This window comes from Pan troglodytes, chromosome 9 (assembly GCF_028858775.2).
Source record: "Pan troglodytes isolate AG18354 chromosome 9, NHGRI_mPanTro3-v2.0_pri, whole genome shotgun sequence".
In the NCBI taxonomy this organism is placed as follows: domain Eukaryota; kingdom Metazoa; phylum Chordata; class Mammalia; order Primates; family Hominidae; genus Pan; species Pan troglodytes.
In genome coordinates, this window is record NC_072407.2 from 122,587,729 (window position 1) to 122,612,586 (window position 24,858).

The window sequence follows — 24,858 nt, forward strand, 5'->3', positions numbered from 1 at the left end:
AGTGAGGGAGCTGGGATTGGAACTCAGCCTTCCAGAAGGAATGCCTATGCCAGTTGCTCCAGAGGCTGCCTGGAATATCGCTGCCTCTTTCCGTGGCCTGATGTCTCAGGAGGAGGAGGAAGGATGTTCTTGCAGCCAGGCCAGGAGGAAAGTCCAAGGCTGTGAAGTCACTGCTCAGGTCACCAGTGAACCTTCCAGTAGAAGGGGAGAAGGCGAAGGGGTTGCCCTTCCTTGCCTGCAATAGACAATGAGGACGATCAAAGACAAGGATTGTTCTCTGCCCTGTACTTGAATTTGTCCTTTTCCTTTCGGTCTTAGAGCATGTTAAGAACTTGGTGGAACAAACCTGCACGTTGTGCACATGTACCCTAGAACTTAAAGTATAATAATAATTAAAAAAGAGGACAAAAAAGAAAAAAAAGAACTTGGTGGAGATATGAGAGCTTTGGGCCTTACGCTTCCTTCTTAGGTGCCTAAAACCTGAGGATGCATGTATGTATGTGTCTACGTATATGTACATGTATCAATGATGTGCATGTGTATGTACATATGTGTGTACGGTATGCCTTGTATATGTGTATGTCTGTGTGGATGTGTGATATGTATATGCATATATGGTGTGTAGTGTGTGTGTGTATGTGTATGTATGGTGGTTGTGTGTGTCTGTCCTTCAAGAGCAGCGTGAAGATCTGTTTCTCTGCAAAGCCCCCTCTGACCGTGCCTTGGCAGTGCTGAGAGGTCTCAGCCTGGGCCTCGTTCCTTGACTGTGTGACTGCGGTTCCCAGCCTGTGCTGGGTGACTGATGTCTCTGCCTGCCTCCCCTAACACAGTGAGCCCCTGGAAAGAATGTCTTGTGTCATATTAGTTTTCCTTTCACATGCAACGGTATGTGGAATGGATGTTGAGTGTGTAGGTGAACAAATGAATGAACAAATGGATGGCCTCCATGCCACCACTACCTACACTGACCTTGGTGAGCCCATCATCTACTCCTGATCACTCATGTCGGGGGCTTAATATCAAAGAGGCTGCCTTCCTATGGTTGGATCACCCGGATGGGACTTCAATGCCAGAAATCCTTGGCATCCACGTGGACATGGGGAACATCAGTGTCCCTGTGCATGGTTGGCGTAGGTGATCTCCCCGTGCTCTCAGATCTGTTGAGGGACTGGGCTGGGCAGCCAGCTGTGGTCTGGAAGCACCTTTCTTCTGTTCGTTCCTGAGAGTTCCCTATCTGGCGCCCGCCTTCACGTTCCCTTGCCTGCTGGCTGGGTCGGCTGGAAAACGAAAGCATTGGGAAGTTGCTCTTCCCTGTGGTTAATGTGTTCCATGCCCGCTGTGTCCCCCTGCACTCAAGTTCCGGGCAATTACTCTCCTGCCAGGTTTTGTTGCTGAGCACAGCAGGTGGGCCTTGTTTGTAATTCACTTGCACCATTAACGCTGGGTTAGCACCAGAAGGGCGACTGATCCATTCAGTGCCCCCAGCCCCAGATGCCATTCCATAGCAGGGATGTTAGTTGACTTTGGGGGTCCAACTGATTCTCGATTAAGGCATTTGAGAGGCTTAATCCATTGGCTGTCACAAAGTACTCAAAATCATCCACACTAATGGAAAATCTGTACCTAAATACCAGTCTCCCCAAATCATGGTGATTTGGCTTTGGACAATAATAGCAATAATCACAATAACAGCTGTCAAACATTGAGCACTTGTTATTTGCAGGCATACTGCTAAGATCACAGCTAATATTTGACAGCAACCTTAGGAATGTCTAGCATTTTCTCCACTTTATGAATGGGGAAACTGAGGTTTTGAGAGGTTAATCACTTGTCCCAAGTCACATGACTGGTAGGTAGCGGCACCCAGGCTCTGGGAGCTCTGTTTAAAACAGATGCAGAGCTTGTGCTGATAACCACTCCCTTGTACTGCCTCCTTCTGGGAGTTTTGTGAAGTTTTGTGAATGGAGGGAGTGGGGGGACATCTCCAGCTTGCCGTCCTAATTATTTTTTTGCTAGCATTGATATTAAGATGAGTCACTGAGTAGGGGAAAGATGAGTAGGATTAAAACATCCTCTGTAGGTTTTGATTAATAAAAGTGATTGATTAATTCACTTTTATTAATTAATCAATCATACATTTATTGAGCTCCAACTAGGTGGAAAACATTGTCCTAGGTGTTTTGAAGAAAACAAAGATAAATCATTCACCTGTTCAATAAATCTGAGAGATAGGGAGTCAGACATATCCTAGAACATAAGATGGGGGGTGAATTGGTAGGGCGCGTTGGAAGAAGAATGCTGGGAACTAACCAACCACAGGGGTCTGATTTAGAAGAAAACCTTCCTTAATTCTCACTGCATGTTATCAAACCATTTTTCACATGTAACATCCCTGATCATTGAACAGCCTGGTGAAGTAGGCAGGGCAGGTAGTATGTCTCCTATTTTATGGGAAAGTAAGGCACAGAGAGATTCAAGGATCTGACCACAGTTACCCAGGGAACAAGTGGCAAAACCAGGTTTGAACACAGGCCTTCTGACTCCAAGTCCAGACCCTTTACTACAAAGATACTTCCATTAGAGCCTAACATTTGGGGATGGGCGGATCCAGACTCATCAGTGTGTCTGATGTCCCACATCCTACAGAGACTGGCTCTGGACCTGCCAGGGCTCTGCTTCCCTTGGAGAACCACCATACGCTCCTACCCAACGCATAGCTGCTTGGAAATTTTCTTTTCCAGTTTGTGGGAAAATGTCTGTGCTCTGATGTTCCAGTGGAATCAGCCCAGTTTGCTTCAGGGTCAGTTTTCCCCACATTCACACTCCCCCCAACATGTTGCTAGGTGTCTGTTAACTTCTCCAGGCCATCGGGCACCCCTTGGTCCCATGGATTTTTTGAGAGCACAGCTCTGGTCCTGGCCCTGCCTTGCCCAGAAACTTTTAATGGCTATTTGTTGCCTGGAGGATAAAGTCCAAACTCCTTAACCATGGCATTTGGGGCCTTCCAGAATCTGACTGCAATACTTACCCATCTCTGAGCCCCTCAGGAACAATGGGCTCCTGCCAGATTTGGTTTTTTCACCATCCTTCGAACAGCCCTTGCTTGCTTTCCCCAGCACTTACCTGGAAGGTCTCTCCCCACCCGGCACATGCCTCGGGGCTCAGCGTGTGGCCCACATCTTCCAAGATTCTTGCTGCAACTGCAGGGGCGCAGGGACATTTTTCTGCCTGCCTTCCGGCACTGTTCCTTGTTTTGTGACAGAGGCCACCCTGACTTGTGAAAGCGGCTTCGCTGTGGCCGGGCATGCTGAGTTCCCGCAGCCTGTTTTACTCTTCACACAAGGACATCGTACTTCTCCAGGGAGCTTCTTGAGGGAAGGCACCACATCGGAGGGTCCCGGTGGCCGCCAGTGCCCAGCATGGAGCTGGGTGGGTCCCGAGCATGTGGGTATGCTGGCGCAGTGCCATAGAGCTGTGAGATCTGCCCATGTGGCAGCCCCCTGTTGGAGGAGGTACAGTACCCACAGCCTTTTTCCCTCTTCTGGCCACCGGAGCTGGGTTCTCGGGTGTATGTGCCCCCTCACCAAGGTCCCATCCTTGTTGAGAGCAGGGATGACCCACTTGCTTAGCTAGGGAGGTTGAGGATTTCCTCAAGGCTGTCCTGTGACTATAGAAGGGAGGGGGCTGAGCCTTCAGCCTCTGGACTTCTAAACCAGGGGCCGGAGACTAGCCTGGCTTTGCCTGTGGTTTCTGTGACATCTCTAGGCCACTGGCAGAGGGAAGGTGTTGGGCCCTAGACGGGCTCTCTTCTGTAACCTGTGTCAAATGCAGATGCCCAGGGCAGCCTCTGGATGGGGTGCCCTCTGCATGCCTGACCCCCTTAGGAGACTGAACATAGTGGTTCCCCAGAGTTCCCCCTTCCCTGAGGGAGGGCCTGAGATCCAGCCAAGAACCAGAGCCAGGGATCTTTGAGGTGAGAATCATGGCTGTAGGCAGGTGAATACCAGCTGTGGAGGGGTGATCCTGGTTGGAGGAGTGCAGGTCTTGGGGTGAACTCCCAGGCTCAGCACTGAGCTCCAGCTTCTCTCTGGGCAGCCAGAGCATAGGCTGTGGAGGAATGTTCCAGAGAGGCCACCAGAGACCTAGGCAGGCCCAGCATTCACTGAACACTTGAACCTGGGCTTAGGTATATTAGCCTCACTCTGCAGAGGGGGGATGCGGGCTAAGGGGGTTAAGGAACAGGCCCAGGTCTTGGAGCTAGGTATTGAGAGAGTCAGGATTCTTTATTGTGTTTGTAATTATTAACCAGACTTTTTAAGTGAAACAAACAAACAAACAAACAAAAAAACCAGTCTAATCTCTCAGTTAAAAATGCAAACAATAGAGAACACTTGAGAATGAAAAGCAAGTCTCCTTCCTTCTCCGACTGGAGTCCTGTATCCCCTCTCTGGGGGCAGCCAGTCAGCAGCCAGTTTCTCCTCCCTTGGCCCCCGAGGGAGCCTGGTGCCAGGGCCTTGCCCCAAGCAGATGGGAGTCAGTGCTAACTGGGCTGATGGAAGGGGAGGGGTGGCATGGGCCCTGCATGTGCCCTTAGGCAATTCCGAGAGACTATTCTGAGCTTGGATGACTCTAGTAGCATAGGTCTCCGAACCTTCAGCAGGACACCGCTCACGTTGCTGGGGACCTATCTAGCTCTGCTGCCCTCTGCGCCACACCCCTGGGAGGGCTGAGGGGGGCTGATTCTGGGTTTCTCCAAGGAATGCGCACATCCAGAGATAGCTCCTTTCTCACCTGCTCTGGCTAAGACTGAAGAAAAAAAAAAAGATAGGGCCTACTTTCTGACGATGGTGGATAAGACAACAAAAAGCGCTGATGTGCACCAGAAGTGGCCATGGACAGGACAGATGTAGTGGGGTCTCCACTTGGGCATGATGAAGCCAGGCCAAGGGACAGGACCTCTGTGTCTGTGCCCAGCAGCTGTCAGCCTCAGGACTTCCTCTTTGTCACGAACAGCAGTTCCAGTGCTTTCCTCTGGCTTTGACCTGAGTACCGTCACCTGGGAGTCCAGCATAGCCCTCGCTGGCTTCAGGTGGTGGCATTGTGCCTGCATGGGTCATTACACAGCTGCCACCCATCCCACCCTCTTCTCCAGGCTGAGAAGCCCAGCTCTTCTCAGTCCTCCTTAGGGAAGGTTGCAGCACACACACCCTCACTCAAACACACAGACAGTCATCTGCAGGACTGCTCATCTCCTCCCAAACGCCCAGAGAGATGCCTAGCAGAGGAGAGAGGGTTATATTTATCTGGAGGTGATTAAAATGCTGTCCTTAAAAGTTGTTCTCTCCAAGTTGATCTTCTCTCCTGCTCATTTGATTCCTCTGTGGGCACCCCTTCTGCCAGGTGTCTCTGCTCTAAGTGTGCTATAGGCGGCTTCAGAACTGAGCTGTTTTGTTTCAAAGCCTTGGCTCATGTGGTCTTTGCCAGGAGCGCATGTCCCCCAGGGCCCAGCCTGGTGGCCTCAGATAAATGTCAGGGATATTTGTCACCATTCAGAGCCAGTCCTGCCCTTCCCATCCCACAGGTGGAAGCTCTGTGGGCCTCATCTTCCACCTCCCGTGGCTGGCAATGAGCTCTTCCTCCTCTCACCTCTGCCTACCTCCCTTTCAGTGTACTGGAGATGGGAGCTGCGGGCTCCTTGCCTTTTCTGTGAAGGATGCTGAGTCCAGTTCAGGGTTCATGGAGAAAATCGGCCCTCAATGCAGAGCCTTATCCTAGACCAAGGGGTGCAGAGGGAGAGGGGACAGGCTTTTGTACTTACGGATGCCACAGCTAATGAGGGAGACTGGAAATCAACAGAGTAGATATGCAGAAAAGAAGCTCTAGCTTTGTGGTTTCAGCAGACTCCCTGCGATTTCTGAAACTCACTGTGCCATATCCCATCCTAGGCCTCTGCCCTCCTCATGTGTTGTTTTCTCCATCCTGGTCTCTTCCCTGCTCTTCGCATCCCCCCTCCCAGACCTGGCTAACTCAAGTCAAACATTTCATCCTTAGGGAAGTCTTCCCTCCCTGCTGCACCCTGAACCATCCTGTTCTTTTCCTTCACAGTCTGTAATTATGGCATCAAGACACCTGAATATCTGATTAGTGTCTCTTAATGTCCCAGACTGTAAGCTCTATGAAGGCAGGGACTGTATATATCCCAGGGCCTGGAAAATTACCTGCCATGCAGTAGACACTCAGTAGTATTCACTGAATAAAGTATAAATGTATAGTGGCATTCGGTGTGTGTACATGCTTTGACCGGTCTTGGGTATGGGAACAACATAGATCCTTTGGCCGCAAAAGCACTTTACTCACCTGCAAAGTAATTCTACTTCCATGATCTCATTGAATCCTATTAACAACCCAGTAAGGAAGATGATACAAATGTCATTTCCCACCTTACAGCAGAGGAAATGGAAGCCCCAAGAGGTTATGTGATGGGTCCAAGGTCACGCAGCCCTCTACTTCCAATCTGCCGATTTTTCTCCTCTGCCAGAAGGACTGACTTCTTCAGGGAAAGCTTCGGGAATGGGGTTGATCTGGACCTGCACTCTGCAGGTCAGAGGGCTGTGGATTAATACCAGCAAGCAGGCATGGGAGGCCATCCCATTGGGGAAAGATGAGGATGCCATCAGAGTGTCTGTGTACAAGGGCTGGAAGGAAGCACTGAATGGGGTGGAGAGATGAAAGGCAGTTCCCATTTACTGACTGCATTATACCTGAGGTCTCTTGAAGCAACCTTTCCAGGGAGCTATTGTCTGCAGTTTTACAGTTGTGGAAATAAAGTTCTCAGAGATTAAGCAGCCAGCCCAAGGATACATAGTGACAACTGGAATTGGAAGCCAGGGATGTCTTATCATGTCTCTGGGGAGGGGCCATTGTTTAGAGGTGCATTAGGGGTCTGAAATCTGTGTGAAATGTAGAGAGGAAACAAGACTTGTAATTCCTCATTCCTCTTGCTCCTTATTGCCTGAGCATTTGGCATGACTGTCTGTAGTCCTGTGGCCTGGTTCCTACCATGTACCCACAGTTGTAGTGCTCAGGGAACGTCCTTCCCTCAAGTCGGACCCGGGCTGGGTGGTCAGTGCCGCCACTGCTCTTCATTTTATTTAGGTGAGTCAGACCAGGTCCAGCTCCCAGAGTGAATGCTCATTACCCCTGGCTAACCTGCTGTATCCTAACTCATCACAGACTCCTGGGAGCATCTCCTCATGGGAATTCCTAAAGGCCAGGGACACCTGGGCTGATCTTTTGGCCAAAGGGTACTCCCAGGTGCATTCTTCTGTTGCTGGCCCCCTTATTCAGCAAGATGTGCAGGTGACCTGCTTGCATTTAGCTTGACTTATTCTCCAACATTATTATGATCATCATAATCACATTCCTACATTTCCTCAAGTGCCAACTGCGTGCTAGGTTCTGGGACATGCAGGGAAGGTGGGTGTAGTGAGTGATGGGTGAGAACAAGTTCCTGGAGCCAACGCCCAGTTCCTCCATTTCCCCGCTGAGTGACCTTGGCAAGTTACACAACCTCTCCGCCTTTGAGTTCCAGGTCTGCACGTGGGGAGGATGGCAGTTAGGATGGCAGTATCTGCTTCGCAGGGTTCTCCTGAGGAGTAAATGAGTCTGAAGTAGTACTTTGCATATAGTAAATATTCAGTAAAGATTATATTATCATAGAGTTCAGTTCTTACAACTGCAGAATTCCCAGAGCTTCTAAGAACCTTAGAGATCATCTAGTCTAATTCCCTCATTTTACAGAATGAGAGACTGCAGCTCAGAGAGTTGACTCCCAGAGCTGGTGAGCACCCAGGTTCCTGATTCCTGGGATAGTCTTGCATCCTGGCATCTCCCCATTTGTTGTCAGGGAGAGAGGATACCTAGAAAGTGCTGCCCAACTGCATTAGGCCACAAGGGTTGATTCTCCCTCAAGGAGGCCACAGAGGCTGGAGCAGACTCACTCCCCTGTCATGGCCACCCCCTACCCCTGCACACTCCATCCAGGCTGCTGGCTGCCACTTGGAGTTTCTCCCAGCCAGTGGGGGAGTCAGGACAGCAGAGAAGTTCACATCCATTTTTTTTTTTGAGGAGCCTGGAGCATCAGGAAGAGTAATCAAGATCTTGTTGCCCACAGTGGGGAAAAAAGCTGTCATTAATCTGACTGCCCCTCTGATCCCCTCTATCCTTCCTGCCGCCCCACACCGACTGGTGGCTATCAGCCTCCTCTCTGACCCACCTCAGAAAATCACAATTAATGATGTAGTAGCCCTGTGAGGATGAGAGAGACCAGCGGAGGGACTGCTGACAAGTCAGGAGAGGAGAGGCTATTTGCACAACTGGGCCGATGGAGTCCAGATAGCATGTGCACAGCCAGAATACCATGAGCTGTCTGCAGGTGGTGCCTGTCTGTTCTTATGAACTGGCTGCTGCTCATGAATCAGCAAACATTTATTAAACTTCTAGTCAGTATGGACATAATAGCAGGTGTGGCAGGTGATACATGCCCCAAAGAGATGTTCCCCTGCTTTAAAAAATGCAAAGTGAAATAGCCATTCATTCATTCATTCATGCATGCATGCATTTGACAGTATTTATGTGTAGCTGCTGCATGCCAGACACTGTCCAAGGTGCTGAAGGTGAATAAGCATGTTAAAGCTCCTGCCCTCATGGGGCTTGTATTCAAAGTACAAGCATGGAACCAGGGGGCCAGTCTCTTTCCATTGAGAGAGATGTTAGAGGATCTTCTAGGTTGAGAAAATGGATCCAGTCTTGCAGTTGTAAAAAAGTGGAAATGAGTTTCCCCTTATGGGAAAAGAGGAGACACTGATTTTTGGTGTTAAGGTAAGGACACATCCTGGGCAGGTAAATGGTTAAGCAGAGGTGAGAACTTGGAAGCCTCAGCTCTGAGTGCAGTGCTCACAGTGCATCTTTGAGGCCTTTGGGGGACAGCATGTGAATAAATGGTGCCCCATGAGCTGCGGACAGTGAAGGCTGGAGGGTCAAAGGAGGAGAGCCTGCATGGGTAGAGAAATTGTACCTAGATTGTAAATTCCTCCTCTTCAGTGACACCAAATACCACTCACATGTAAATACTTGCAGTTGACAGAGTGTTTCCACATATGTTCTCTGATTGGACTCTTTTTTTTATTCCAGCAGATACTTTCTGAGTGCCTACTATGTGCCAGCCTGTGCTAGGCACTGAGGACACAGGTGGAAAAGCCCGAATTGCTCCCTGCTCTCCTGGCGCTCATCACCCCGGAGGTAGGCACTGCCATTCCCATGTTACTGGTGGAGGAAGAGGCAGGCTCTGAGGGGGGCAGCTGCTCAAGAGCATTCATTGTAAGGCCCAGAGCCAGATGGAGCCCAGCTTCTGTCTAGTCTGGGCCTTCCCTTCCCTCTGCACTCAGGATCAGCAAGGCTCCTACCTGTTGGGTGTCGAGAACAGGGTTGTCAAATAGATGGGGAATTTCTGTTTTTGAACTCTCTGTCTTCCAAACTACCTAAAGTACGGGAATGAGGCCCAGCTCTGTCTAGGTGGGGACTGTCAGAGACCCTCTGAGGTTGGAAGCTGTACTGACATACCTGCTTTCAACCTAAATTCTGCCAACACTGCTGAATTCAACTGTAGTCAAAGCAGAGTCCTGGGATTTGTGATTGCATATGGTTAGACACATACTTCAATTTGAACCCAGCACTGCTGTTTTTGTTGCGTGAGCTTGGATAAGTTACTGAGCCTTTCTGAGCCTCAGCTTCCTCATTTGTGAAATGGAGATGCAATGCCATCTTACAGGGTGAGTGCATGGTCACGAAGAGTTAGTATTTATTATTATTTTCATTATTATTATTATTTGAGACAGTATCTCGCTCTGTTGCCCAGGGTGAAATGCAGTGGTGTGATCTCTGCCCACTGCGACCTCTGTCTCCCGGTTCAAGTGATTCTCCTGCCTCAGCCTCCCGAGTAGCTGGGATTATAGGTGCCTGCCACCACACCCGGCTAACTTTTGTATTTTTAGTAGTGACCGGGTTTCACCATGTTGGCCAGGCTGGTCTCAAACTCCTGACCTCACGTGATCTGCCCGCCTTTGCCTCCCAAAGTGCTGGGATTACAGGTGTTAGCCACCACACCTGGCCAGTATTTATTATTGAGTGCTTACTCTGAGCAGCAGTGCATAGCATCTTATCATGCAATCCTTATAGCAATTCCACGAGGGGACTATTAACATCCCCATATTACGAATGAAGAAGTCAAGGTTTAGAGATGTTAGCTGATTTGCCCAAGGTGTGCAGCTAGTACATGGCAGTGTAGGACTCAGCCCCATGTTCTTACCTGTGGCAGCCAGACCAAGCCCCAGGCACAGAATCAGAGGGCAGCACACATTTGTTTCCCTCCCCTTCTCGGCATATATTACTGTGATTCCCCTTGGCCTGCATCTGCTGCATTATGTCTGCTTAGGTTGTTTGTTTTAACTACAGTGAATATACAAAATGCACACACCAAACTGGGAATTTATTTCATATTGGCCCCATCTGTTTATTTATTCATTCAGCCGGTATTATTGGAGCACCTACTATGTGCCAGATAGGGTGCTGGGTACTTGGTGCTCTCCAGACAGCATCGTTGTCATAGGTAGGATGTGTGTCCCAGTGAGGCATGTTAGGGTATGGTGGCAGCAGATGGGGAGGGGATCACAGAAGCCTCGAGGGGAGCTGATGAGCTGAACCTGGAAAACACAGCTTGCAGTCCATCAGGGGATGGGACTGCATTCCAAGCAGAAGCACATGCAGGGGGCAGAGGGCACCGTGAAAACACACAACTTTTGTAGAGGAGTGGGGCTTTGGCTCTGCTGGGGCATCAGGTGCCGTAGGGTACAGGGTAGGGACAGGTGAGCAAAGCCAGATCATGGGAGGGTTTATCCATTAGATTGAGGGGATTGCCCTGATCTCCTGTGCAATGGAGAGCTCCCTAAGACTTCAGGGCAGGAGTGTGTCATTATCAAGTTTGTATTTCTGTAAGAAGCCCCCGGCTGCTCTATGGAGAACCAAATGGAGAGAGAAAGACCAGAGGATGGGGGCCCAATGAAGATGGTATTGCAGAGATCCAGGTTGTTGCTGACAAATGTCTGTACTTGGACAGCCGGTGGTGGTGGAGAGAAAGGTGTGGTATTTAGGAGGCAGCGCTGTCAGGATCTGGGGACTTATTAAATGTGGGGGTGTGGGAACAGAGAAATCTAGGGTAACTCTCAGCCTTCTGGCTTGGGTGACTGGTGGATTGTGGTGTTACCTACTAAGAAGAAGAAGTAGGAGGAGGAGCAGGTGGCGGGCTTGGTGGAGACTATGCCTTCTCTTTAGGACAAGGTGTTTGTGGCATGCTGTGGGATCCCCAGGTAGAGATGTCATCAGGCAGATGTGCAGCCATAAGTCTGGGCTTGAGCTGTAGATGTCAATGCCACAACATGCAGGTGGAGGAGAATATACCATGGGCAGGGGAGAAACCCCCCATGGAGGGTAATGGTCGTGGAAAGAGCAACCTGGTGCTCTAACTTCAGGATAAGTTCTTTTTTTGCCCCTGATTATTAAAATATTTTGTGTTAATAAAGGATGCATTATTAGGTCCTAAGACTAGATTTATCTGAATGTTAAGCTGAAAAGAAGACCCCAAATGTCTTTGTGTTTTTTGGTGAAGAATCTGAAAGCTTCATCTTTCTGCTCGGTAGCAGTTAAGATAGAAAAGCTAGTGGAGTGAGAGACCTGGTTAGCCTTGGCTCTACCTCCAGACAGTTATGTGACCTTCAGCTAGGCATGTATCTTTTCTTGGGCACAGCTTCCCCATCTGTAATAGAGCTTGTTCTGCGGTTTAACTATGATAAAGACTGTGCAAAGATTTTTGCAAGCCACTGAGCCTTACAGACATGCAACATGGTGGCTCTTTTCATTCTTGTAAGATTTAAGAGGAAATTATTTCTCATCACTGTGTCTAGGGGGTCACAGAGCTGAGGCCCAAGAGCAGCCCAGGACCTGAGCCACTGTCCTGCTTAAATGTAGTCTCGGCCGGGTGCAGTGGCTCACGCCTGTAATCCCAGCACTTTGGGAGGCCGAGGCGGGTGGATCACCTGAGGTCAGGAGTTCGAGACCAGCCTGGTCATCATGGTGAAGTCCCATCTCCACTAAAAAATTAGCCAGGCTTGGTGATGGGCACCTGTAATCCCAGCTACCTGGGAGGCTGAGGCAGGAGAATTATTTGAACCTGGGAGGTGGAGGTTGCAGTGAGCCAAGATCACACCACTGCAGTCCAGCCTGAGCGACAGAGCAAGACTCTGTCTCAAAAATAAATGTAGTCTCCAGGATCCACCAGTCTTTGGGGCCATGAACAGCTTCACTCAGTTCCTCAGGCCTGCACGAACTGCGTGTAGTTCTGTCATCAAATAAAATTTACACAGGGTAATCTGACACCTATTTAGCAGTCTGCTTAATAATTATGGTGCAGCATGCTGATCAGGCATAAATGGAAGGCATTTGAGGTAAGTGATTGTATTTAGTAGTACTTTTATATAGCCTAACTGGATTATTACAGTTTTTTTCTCCTTGTTCCACTCAACAAATATTTATCCACTCAACAAATATTTATTAAGGCCGTATAATATACCAGGCATTGTTCTAGGCCCTGGGGATACAGTCCAAACAAGATTCCTGTCCTTGCCCCACCTCTATTGAGCTTAAATTCTAGTAGGGAGACAGAAAATCACTGAATAATCAACTTTATCCATAATAAGTAAGAATGTCTAGCTTCTCCTGAGACTGTGTTTGCTTTAATCTATCCCTGCACCAACACCCATGAATTAAAGAACAAAGATTCTGGGCCTGATTTGCCAACAGCAGAGTTGCCTTCACCCCCATCCTTTACTCTTTATCTTCCTCTGTCTTCGTCTAGCAGGCGATTGCTTGAGGCCTTCCATTCATTGAACAAATATGTGCTGTGCACCTATTATGTATAAATAGACTCTGGGGATGCAACAGGAACCTGGACACAGTCCTTGCCCTTAAGGAGCACATACTGATCCCAGGCCTAGATGCATAAAGGCAACAGCAGAGGCAGGAAAAGTGCTGCTCTCAGAGCCATGCCAGGGTGCTGATGGCTCACAGAGAGAGGCCCCATTCTGGCCATGGCAGGGGTGAGCAGAGGGGTGTTCTTTGGGCAGAAGGGATGCCCTGTGCACAGGAAGTGACAAGGCTTTGCGTGTGGATGAAATGTTGAGTGTGTTGGGGGAGGCGGAGTGTCCCTGAACAAAATTTTTTTCTGAGGCTTAACACACATAAGGAAAAGTGCACACCCCATAAGTTTACAGCTCAGTGATCTTTCACAAAGTGAACACACCTCTGCAAGCAACACTCAGCGTGAAAACCAGAGAACATCACCAGCACTGGCGAGTCCCCTCGTGTCCCCTGCCATTCTCTACCCTAACCATGAAACTGGGCTTCCAACAGCACAGAGTGGTTTGGTCTATTTTTACACTTTGTATAGACAGAATTATTCTGTCTCTAGAATGTGTAATCTTTTGTAATCTTTTTACACTTTATATAGACAGAATTATTCTGTCTCTAGAATGTGTAATCTTTTGTACCAGTCTTTTTTTTTTTTTTGCTAAATCTTATATTTTTGAGATTCATCCTTGCTGTTGCATGTGGTTGTCGATTATTCATTTTCATTTCTGTATAACATTCCACTGTGTGCATATATAATGTATTTCTCCATCGTGCTGCTGGACATTTGGGTGGTTTCCAGTTTGGGGAAACGAAACCACCAGAGTGCTGCTATAGACATTCTAGTGCATGTCTTTGCTAATCATATACATGCATTTCTGCTTGATAAATACCTAGGAATGGAGTTAGTGGGTCATTAGGCTAGATGTAAAGCTCTAGTAGACCAGTTTTCCAAAGTACTTATTTCAGTTTACACACCTACTAACACTGCATAAGAGTTCCAATTTGTCCACATCCTTGCTAACACTTAATGTTGTCTTTTTTTTAAAAATCATTATAGTGAGTGTACAGTAGTTTAAAATTTCATTTTCCTGATGCTTAATGAGGCTGAACACCTTTTCAAATGTTTGTAAGCCATTTGGATATCTTCTTTAGTAAAGTGTCTATTCAAGCCTTTGCCCATTTTCCTATTGGATTGTCTGTCTACGGGTTGGAGGATGAAACATTTTTTTTTTTTTGAGACGGAGTCTTGCTCTGTCCCCCAGGCTGCAGTCCAGTGGCACGATCTCGGCTCACTGCAAGCTCCACCTCCCCGGTTCATGCCGTTCTCCTGCCTCAGCCTCCCGAGCAGCTGGGACTATAGGCGCCCGCCACCACACCTGGCTAATTTTTTGTATTTTTAGTAGAGATGGGGTTTCACCCTGTTAGCCAGGATGGTCTCGATCTTCTGACTTCGTGATCCACCTGCCTTGGCCTCCCAAAGTGCTGGGATTACAGGCGTGAGTCACCGTGCCCAGCTGAAACATTTTAATACTACTCTCCCAATCCAGGCACCTGGGATTAGCATATCCAGGTGCTCATCAGCCACACCCTCACCCCAGTGAAGCCAGCAGAGCTGGCTGTCGGCAGAATCTGGGTCTCAGTGGGGGCCAAGGCACGTGCTGCCTTGGGGCGAGGCAGCCCCCTGCAAGGTTCTGGATTTGACATCAGAGGCCCACCCACCTCAGGAAGGAGGAGAGGGATTGGTAGAGGTTGGGGGTGGGGCTGGTTTTCAGCAGTAGTAGAGCAGATGTGGAAAGCAGCTGATAACCTGGGAGGTGTGTGTCTGCTCTCCATATTTGCTAGGAATGGACCGCTCCCATCTGGGCCAGGGAGGACCTGACATTTGTGTAGCACCTCATTTAGGCCAGACCCTGAGCATGGTGGCTTCTCCGATGTTACCTTGATTCTTCTTTAGTTCAACTCCACCAGGAGGGGTTGTTACAGCACTTTTACATGTGAGGACACTGAGCCGAGACACAGAGGGGCCCTTGTGAAGGCCACACAACTGGCAAGTGGAAGAGCTGGCCTGAACCCAGTTCCCTCTCACACCTCTCCTCAGTGTGCAGTGCCTGTGCTGCGTTTGGGGAAATGGAGTAACCCTCCCAACTCTCCCATCCCTTCCACTTCTGCTCACCCATGGCTCCAATTCCTTAAGGGCAGATGAGGGTTTTGTTTGTTTGAGACAAAGGCTCGCTCTGTCGTCCAGGCTGGAGTGCAATGGCGAATAGCGCAACCTCGGCTCACTGCAACCTCTGCCTCCTGTGTTCAAGTCTGTGACACAGGGTCCCGAGTAGCTGGAATTACAGGCATGCGCCACCATGCCCACCTAAATTTTGTATTTTTAGTAGAGACGGGGTTTCGCCATGTTGGCCAGGCTGGTCTCTAACTCCTGACCTCAAGTGATCCACCCACTTTGGCTTCCAAAGTGCTGGGATTACAGGCATGAGCCACTGTGCCTGGCTGAGAGCAGATGAGGTTCTTCATTTCTAATGACACGCCATGAATCATCCAACCACAGTTACAGCAACCTGCCCCATGTCGGTCACAGAGCTGAAGTTAGAACCTGAGCCTTCTTTGAGCCCGGAATGTAAGGAAGAAAGACAAAGGGGTCTCTCCGGCTCCTGGGTGTCACTGGGATGGTGGGGCAGCTGCCTAGCTGGAGCCTGGGACTCACGTGCCCTCAACCCCCTCTCTCGCAGAGTTATGTCATGCCCAGGCCAGCAGGGGGCTCCATGAGGATTCATAGAAGATGCCCCGCGTCTCGGCGCCTTTGGTGCTGCTTCCTGCGTGGCTCGTGATGGTTGCCTGCAGCCCGCACTCCTTGAGGATCGGTAAGTGTGGCCCAGCTTGGGGCATTGCCCCCACCCACTATCCCAGGTGTCCACAAGGGACATGAGAGTGCTGCACAGGACTTGGGGAAGCTGCCCAGCCCGTGCACTGTGCCCTCCCTGAGTGTGGCTGGGGTGAACATGCAGTGGTGGTGGTGGAGGCAGCTGACAGGTGACCACTCTGATCTGGTCAACCTGCTGAGCTCCTCGGCCACTAGAATAAAGATGCTGATAACTCCCTAGTGCAGTCAATGTAGGTTCAGCCTAGCAGGTTAAGAGGCAGCTGTCGGGGAAAAAGGAGGGTGAGGATGGCCATGGGGACTCCAAATCTAGGGCTGGAGATGGGAGAAGAGGGCCCTTCTTTCCTGTGATCAGTCCAAGAAGGCTTCCTGGAGAGAGTGCTATGTCCACAACTTGGAAGAAGCCAGGAGTCTGCTGGGGTGGCCTGGCTGCTTGGAAGGGCCCTTGACATTGGGTCTGCTTGCTGTGGCCTGGCTCTGAGAGGGAGGGTAGGGTCATGTGAGTCTCTCCCTTGCCTTGTTGCTGTGGGACGCCCACTTTAGGTGTGGGCAGGCGGGCTTCCACCTGAGCCCTCAGCATCCCATCCCTGGAGGGGCGGGTCTGGGAAGTCAGGTGCCTCCTCCCTGCTGGGACTGAACAAGACTTGTCAACTGCAGGTTGAGGCTCTCTAGATCCTGGTTCCTGGGGACACAGCCAGCCACAGGGACAAGGACACAGTTCAGTCCGGCAGGCGCAGTGTGGTCATCTGATGGCCCAGCAACAGAGAACCCATGGAATTAGGACAGATGTGGGGTGTCGGGGATCAGGGGTGTCTATGTGTACATCGGGGGATGGGGATTAGTGTGGACAGGTGGGTGGGGCACAGCAGTGACAAACCCAGAAAGGTAGGTTGATGGCCACAAGACGACCCATCCAACAGCAGGGCCCCAAGGGTAGAGTTAAGTGACAGCCCTAGAGGAACTCAAATACCAGGCAGGTTACCCCAACGGATAACCACATGAGGCCCCTCTTCCCACACTGGGGGTGGGGTTGGGGGTGGGAGCAAAGGCAGGAATCTAGATCTTAAACCTGAGCCTGAAAGGGTTAGAGGCTGACTTAGAGCAAAGATGGCATGATGCTGAACCTCAGGGAGCTGACTTAAAGCTCCCAAATTCCTCCAATTGCATTCAGGTCGGTGTGCTGGTGATGGTCAGGAGGCCATGGTGTGGGCAGAGGTGGGCGAGCAGCCAAAACCTGGCTAGGCCAGGGGTCGCAGGCCGGAAGCCCAGCCTGCAGGTCTGTGAGCTGCTTCGTTTTACCTTGTGGGCACAGTTTTTCATGCAAATGCAGAGGAGCTGATTGGAATCAGAAATGTGAACAGGTGACTCAGTTCTCCCCCTCACCCTGCCCTCGACACACTGCTCTGCATGCTTAAAAAAAAAGAAATTAAAAAACAAAATTTTCCCTCCCTCTTCTCCGTTCATTTTTACAGAAACTTCAAAACCTACTTTAATTCTGCTTAGCAGCAATGCAAAACGGTTCATATCCTTAAGATGTTTAATTTGTAAGATGCCTATAGTTTTTCAGCATTTGCTGCAAGGTCTTCTCCCTCTCTAAATGAGTGAATAAAGTGGCAACCCATCAATTTCCATTTGTCGCTAATGGGAAGCGGAAAGGGATTGAGCCAGAATCAGCAGCACCTCATGGCCTCGCCTCTCCCGACACTTGTGCTCCGGGAGGGAAGCAGAAAGCGGAGCTGACAGGTCCCTCTTTTGGCTGCCACAACAGAGGGCTTCAAAGGCACCCCTCGTGCTCCCAAACCCATACTCTGAACAATGCTTGTTCAGCTCTGTCAAGACTGCTGGCCCTCAGTTTTGGTTCATGCTAGGCCGCTTCCAGCCACTTTCCAGCCAGGGGCCCTGCTGGCTGGCAAGGTCAAACCGGGCCTAATCTCCTGCAGAGGCCAGGAAGCAGAGTTAAGCCAACAGAAAGGGAAGAAAAGAAAAACCCAAACAGCAGTGCCAGGACCCGTTCTTCCTGTCTCCTTGGTTAGCCTGAGTGCCAGGAGCTTTTTAAAATCTCCCAATCCTTATGGATGGAAAGTTGCTAATTACATGGACTCCAGAGGGGATGTGGAGTAGGGCAGGGATGGGAAGAGAAGTGGGTCAAGAAAACACAAGTAGCTGTGCTGAGCAGCAGGCAGCCTTGCACGCAGATGGGCTGGGCTGGCGTTAACTGTGCTGGGGTCTCTGGGGTCCTTGAGAGGCTTATGGGAAGGGAAGGGGCTGCTGCTCCTCTCGCCTTCCCAGGGGTCACTTTTCCTTGCATTTGAGTTTTTCTGGGGTTTTCCCCAACCCCAGCCTCAGAATGGGTGGCTCTCTGAATGGGGCTGCATGAAGAGACCAGGGATCTGAGAGATAAATCGCCCTGTTTGCTCCATCCTCAGCCCCACTTGTCTGCTGGTGACAATATGGATGTTTGGAAAGAGGTGGCCGAACCCATTACCCTGCCTTGTGATGGCTGTTTTTCATTCAAGTGAATGAAAAAATGTATCTCCTGCAGGGCAGGAGATACAGCCAAATTGTCTATTACAGTGTTTGGTGTTTACCCCTCGAATGAGGTTTTGGGTAAAAGAAAGGGATTTTATTTATGGCTGTGAGGCTGGCTGCATAAATTCCCCAAACTCTCACACATATGTCAACCCCTTCCATCATCTATCTTCTGAAAATGTGTTTGATTTTGCTTCAGTCCCTCTGGGTCCTCTGAGTGATAACTGTGGAGCTACAAGTTAATAAATGCCCTGAGAAGACCCCACCCCATCTTTGCACCCCCTTCATTACTGAAAGAGACCAGAAATCATTGTCATTCTTAGATCCAGAAGGGACTATAAGGATTCGTTATCTAACCTGCTCATCTTGCAAATGAGGAAACAGGGCCACAGCAGGCAGTGGTTTGGCCAAGGTCACCTGGCAAGTAGGGGCCTGGCTGGTGGCAGCTGGCACTGGTGCTGGCATCCTTGACTCCTCTTCCAGTGCTCTCTTCTCCATGCACCCATGGGCTCCCTTAGCTGCTGAGAAGCAGAATCACCTTCAATAGTATGTGAAGGTTATATTCTCCTACAGTTTCCTCCATTCCTGTTCAGAAAACATTTCAGACATTAGCAAATGTGTTACCCTTGCTCCTAACACCTTGAGACTCATTAAGTATTTGTTAACTGAATGAACGCTAGGCTCCAAGCCTACCTCTTGTTACTCCTTCCTCGGCTCTGTATTTTACCTACACTAAACCACTCCCTGTGAGCCAAATATACCAGGAGGATTTACTCCCAGCTTTACCCATTCCCCTGCTCTCCCTATAGTGCTCTTCCTCCCGTTTCATCTTCTCTGCCTGCAAAACAAATCCAGCTCCTCCTTCTACTCCTCTTCTTTTTCTTCGTCTTCCTCCTCCATCACCATGAGCTTAAATGGCTCTTCCTCTGCAAAGTCCTTTCCCGTTATCATCCTGTCCGTAAGAGGGAGAATTCATCTTTTTCCTACCATTCCCTCATTCCCCCAGCACATAACATCTGTTCCAGCACTTGCCGTGTTATATTCTAAAGATTATGGCATTTTCCCACTAGACTCTGAACTCCATGGGAGAGTGACCCCCAACAGAAGGGCCCAACACATGATGCAAAGAAGTATATGGGTGCAGTTTAATGAATGTGATGGATAGATGAATCCATGGTTCTTGCAAGACTGGGTTTTCCAATAACATGTTTGGTACCATTGTTTTAAATGGCACTGTCTTACCTATGCATAAAGAGGTAAACTTATTGGAGAAAGTAGAAGAGAAAGGAGAAAGAGGAAAAGGAGAAAATGTCCATCTGTCTGTCTTACTTAAAAGAGAATAGGAATGGGCTGAAGATCCTGGTTGGGTTCTAATGAAAGCTTTGGCAGTAATAATAAACTCAGTGACACAATTATTCATTCATTAATTAACTCAACAAATATTTATTGAATGCTATGTGCCAAGCACTGAGGATGCAGTGCTACACAATAATAATCAAAATAATAACTCCCATTCTTTGCCTGGCACTGGGCTAAGTATTCCCCATATCTCACCCAGTCTCGTTGGACCAAACAATCCCCTGTTATAGATGAAGAAATGGAGGCTCAGAGAGTTTAAATAACAAACCTAAGGTCACACAGCTAGTGAAATTTGAACCTGTCTCCAAAGCTGTCTCTTCCTGCTCTTCTAGAGCTGATGACCCCCTGGAAACATTTGGGATATCCCATTATCACAGCCATCACATTAAATACATTGTGTTCTGCTGGTAAGGAGTTGAAAGATGGAATCATCATGGCTAATATAGTTTCCTGCTCTTTTATGGACACTTTTTTTTTTTTTTACCTCAAAAGCATTTCTTAAAGGGCAAAAAGTCTAGTTGAGAGATGAGGAAACTGAGGCAGGGGGATTTCAGGGCTCAGTCGAGGTGGCAAGGGAAGTTCTGCTCAGCATGGGTGTATTAGACACATCAGCAGGTTATTGCAGCAGTTGAATCTCTCTTGTTTAAGGTTTCCCTGTGTGGTAAAGCAGCAAGAGCTTGGATTTATTTTACACTCTGTCTTACGAGGACCCCCCAAGCACTTTATAACTGTAATTTTTTACTTAGTTGGTTTCCCCCCAATGAACTCCAATTCTGTACAGAGAATGTTCAACATAGAACATTGAAATGTTATAAAGATAAAGATAATAGGAGAATTGGGGGAGACAAGGGAAAACGAGAAAAAACACCAGTTTCTTATCCCGTTATGCTGTGTATTAAATATATCTAATCCACCGAGATTCAAGTATACCAGCTGAATTCTTTGCCTTGTAGAGGATTCACCATGGGTTTGTTTGAGCAGTGGGCTCCTCTGATCATGTTAGCACATGATTTGATTTATGAAATTTTGATCAGCATGCAACTTTTCATCTCGTTTCCAAATTGAGTCACCCATATAGACAATCAATTGGTCTTTCACATTAGTGACAAATAGAAATTGATGACTTTCTCCTTCATCTGTCACCTAGGGGGGGAATATAGAAGGATTTCTAGGACATAAATCTCTCCCCTGGTAAGCACCTTAGGGAGGCTGTGTCTTCCTTATTCATGTCTGTATTCCCAGAGTCTAGCACTGTGCTTGGCCCACAGTAGTGGGCTTAGTAAATGTTTGCTAAATGAATTCACTGTGGCAAGTTCTGAATTTTGAGCTGACCCGTCAGTTTGCAAACTTCTCTTCCCCCAGGAATTGGTCAAGGTTTAAAAATGCCAACAAATGTTATTGTCAGCCCATAAAATACAAAATTAGGAGAGTAAATATTTTACCAAAAGAAAAAAAAAGTCTGCATGTGTGTCTGCACACACTTGTGCTTATGTAAGGCTATCTCTCCTCTCCTTCTTGCTCCTCCCCTGCCACCAACACATTTTGGGGTGACTGAGGGAGGTGTGGCTGTAGTGAGAGAGATATTCAGGCTGGCATGCTGTGGTGTCATCTGTCTTCCCTTGGTCTTCAGGAGCACCACATAGGGTGGTTTTGGGATGTTTATTCTCTCTTTTGCCCTTTCCAAAACCCACTGTGCACTGTAACTTCATTTGTAATCTCTTCTACTGAGAGGTTAGAGATGAATTAGGCCTAGATATTCCATTTTACAGATAAGAAATCCCGGGGTCCCAAAACGTGAAATGAATTGGTGAATGCCCTTTTGGTGGTGCCAGGACTCCTGACTCCCAACCGCCCGGGTGACATCTGTGCCATGGTTTGTGGTGTATAGAGTGTTCTTACACACATGTTAATTCACTTTCCCCGGTGACCTGCAAAGCAGGTTGAAGTGAGCACATCTTGTGGAGAGGAGCCTGAGTCTCCCAGGTTTGTGACTTCCCCAAGCTTGCACAGAGGTGAGTGGTCAGGTCAGGAAGAGTGGTCTCATCAAAGGGGATGGACCGATAAGCATCTGAGGACAGCGTTGGGGCAGGGTCCTGAATAGCCTGCTGGCAGTATGTTCTCGATGAGTGAGATCCGAATGCCACCAGGGGCCAGTGTGGCGATGCCTGGGGGCTCACAAAACGAGGCAGAGCTAAAGAGAAAAAGCACATAGGTAATGGCAGTGAGCGTTAGTAAGTGTTGCTTCTCTATTTTGTTTTCTTAAGCATATTGTGATCCATCATTGGTAAGGGTCCCACTGGTAGAAGTGTCAGACATGAAGGGATGGGGCTATTGTTCCATATCTGAAGTCTTAGGTAACAGAGCTGATTTCCATATCATTTTGGTATGTGGCTGCCTGTGTTCATTTGTGCTAGAATGGCCTGAGTATCTCCAGGTTTTCAACGAATATTATGGGCTGATGGTATCTATTCAGTTGGATCGAGCAGCGTGGCCAGTGGACCTGACTGGCAGTATTGGATTCAACAGGGGTGAATACCATATTGAAAGAGTGATGGTGATATTTCATGAGAATTTCAAAAGCCTGTCTCCAGCTCTGTGAAGTCATTTACAAAAAGTCTTGGGATGTGGAGTGAGTCACTAGCAAGCTCTATTTTGGTGGGGGGTGTTGGGAGTGGAAATTATGGAAAGAGGTTTTGATTCCATGTAAAAAAGTGTTTTCCAGGCAGATGGAATGGGCTTTTTTGGATACCAAGGTCCTCATACCCGGAGGGGGCCACACAGGTCGGACAGGGATTTCAACCTCAAATGTGGTATTGGACCTGTTACCTCTAAGACCCCCTTCAGTCTGGGATTTGGTGATACAATCTTTTCACCTTTGGTCTCTTCTCATCCTCTCATAGGGAGACATTTCATTATCATTGTGTCCTCATTAATAACCATTAACAAGAGCTTAGAATTGAGGCAACCAGCTGCCTAATTTAAGCCATGACCCCATTTGGCTCCAATCCTTTGGATAAGCCAGGTAGGACATAAGAACCCTGCTAATTCTTTTGTTCTGTTGATGTAGACCTGGGCTGTCTGGGTGCTTCCTTCCTCCCTGTGGCCACTGATGGCAGAGCTGGAGAAGCACAGGCAATGTGGAAGCTGCTGCTAGACCTCAGCCGAGTGCCTGCGTGGGCGGGACGCGTGCGTGTGCATCGCTGGAGCCAGCACATCCCACTCACAGCCTCGCGGCTCGTCAGCAGGCAAGACAGTGGTCACACTTAGCTCTCATTAGTCTGGATAAACAGGCACACGTTCCCTATCAGCTTTACGGGGGCTGGGGCTCGGCTCGGGGGGTAGTGTGGGCAGCAGGGTGCTGCAGACAGCTGTCAGGCTGTCCCATTGGTGTGTGTTTCCTCCCATTGAGCTGAGATATGGTACCTGGGCAGCTCGTGGTGGACCCAGCCAGCGAGGCCCATTAAACCCACACTGATGAGGGGTGTTGTGGAGAGGACACTGACCAGTCAGGTGCAGATGTGTACGCAGTGGCAAACACAGTCCTCTAGCTGGGCAGACAGTGCCACTGTGCTGGACTTGAGAGGCACTGTGACTCAGTCTAATGCTCAACCCTGACTGGAGGTCTCTGGAATTGAGACTCTATCTATCTGAGTATGACCCCTTTAGAAAAGGTTCATCGTGTCTGTAGTCCCAGCTACTTGGGAGGCTGAGAGGGAAGAATCACTTGAGTCCAGGTGTTTGAGGCTGCAGTGAGCTATGGTAGCACCACTGCCCTCCATCCTGGGTGACAGAGTGAGACCCTGTCTCATAGATGGATAGATAGATAGATAGATAGATAGATAGATAGATAAGTAGGTAGATAAGTACATAGGTAGGTAGATAGAGAGGTAGGTAGGTAGGTAAGCAGACAGACAGAGAAAGAGGTAGGCAGACAGAGAGATAGGTAGGCAGATGAAAGAAAGAAGAAAGAAAGAAAAAAGAAAGAGAAAGAGAGAAAGAAAAAAGAAAGGAAGAAAGGAAGGAAGGAAAGAAAAGAATGAAAGAGAGAAAGAGAGGGAAAGAGGAAGAAAAGAAAGAAAAAGAAAGGAAGAAAAAGAAAAGAAAACAAAAAGGAAAGAAAAGAAATGAAAAGAAAGAGGCTTACCTCTCTGAAACCCTACCCCAGGGAAGACGTCAGCCCCAGCCCTTTAAGCTCCCATCACTCCCTGTGTTTCAGGTGGGGAATCAGCCTGAATGGGGTTGACTGGTCCTCTAGGGTAGTCCACAAGAGGGTCCCCCATGTCTCCCTCTCCTCTCAGTCTCTTCCACCTGGACTGACCCAGGTTCCTTCAGTGGCTTTTCATATGATTGAGGAATGGAGTCAAATGTGTTGTGGGGAAACACTGGAGTTGGCTCCCGGGAGGCTCTAGCACAGCGCACATATTAACACCAGGAGCGTGGGCTCTGGAACCAGACTGCTCGGATATGAATCTGAGCTCCACCCTTTACTAGTGTATGACTTTGGGCAAGAACATAATTTCTCAGTGTCTCCATTTCTTCATCTATAACATGGGCTAATAGTAGTCCCTGTTTTATGCTTTTATAAGAATTCAATAAGTTCCTGCATAGAAGCACTTAGGATGGTGTCAGGCATACAGTAAGTGCTATGAAAGTGACATCTGTAATTGATAATAGTACTACTGAGCCAGCCTGTTTCCGTCTCTAGCCTTTGCCTGCCCGGATCACCCTTCCCCATTTCTCCACCAAATATTGTCTCTTCTCTTTTTTTAAACCCTGCTTTAAATTCACCTTGTTCTGGGAGATGAGAATCCCCACCTTGTCTAGGGAACTTTCCCTTCCAAAGCGTGGGTGTGTGTGTGTTCACACACTCATGTGTGGGTGGCACTCTTTCTGGGCACTTACCCCCCATTTCTGTGCAGCATTTTTTGAAACCTTATTTGAATTCCATCTACCCTGGGAGGCTAAGAGCATCCTGAGGAGAGAGCTCTGTCTTTCCTACCCTCTTAGCCTGGTGGACTCTTCACACAGGAGCAGTTGTCCCAGGTATTGACTGATGGAGCTGA

At 48.7% G+C, this 24,858-nt stretch overlaps 1 protein-coding gene across 6 annotated transcripts in view; it reads left to right on the forward strand.

The window, feature by feature from the left end:
- The window catches only part of GRIK4 (glutamate ionotropic receptor kainate type subunit 4), a 476,087-nt gene that overhangs the window by 132,752 nt on the left and 318,477 nt on the right, over positions 1-24,858 (forward strand). For 5 of the 6 annotated variants that reach the window (XM_016919844.4, XM_016919847.4, XM_016919845.4 and 2 more), the window contains 2 exons: positions 9,193-9,300; positions 15,759-15,890. In XM_016919844.4, coding sequence (XP_016775333.1) covers positions 15,809-15,890 — 82 coding nt within the window. In that variant the 5' untranslated portion in view covers positions 9,193-9,300; positions 15,759-15,808. Of the gene's footprint in view, positions 1-9,192; positions 9,301-15,758; positions 15,891-24,858 lie in introns of those variants that run through there. The other variant, NM_001034159.1, reaches the window with a different exon arrangement.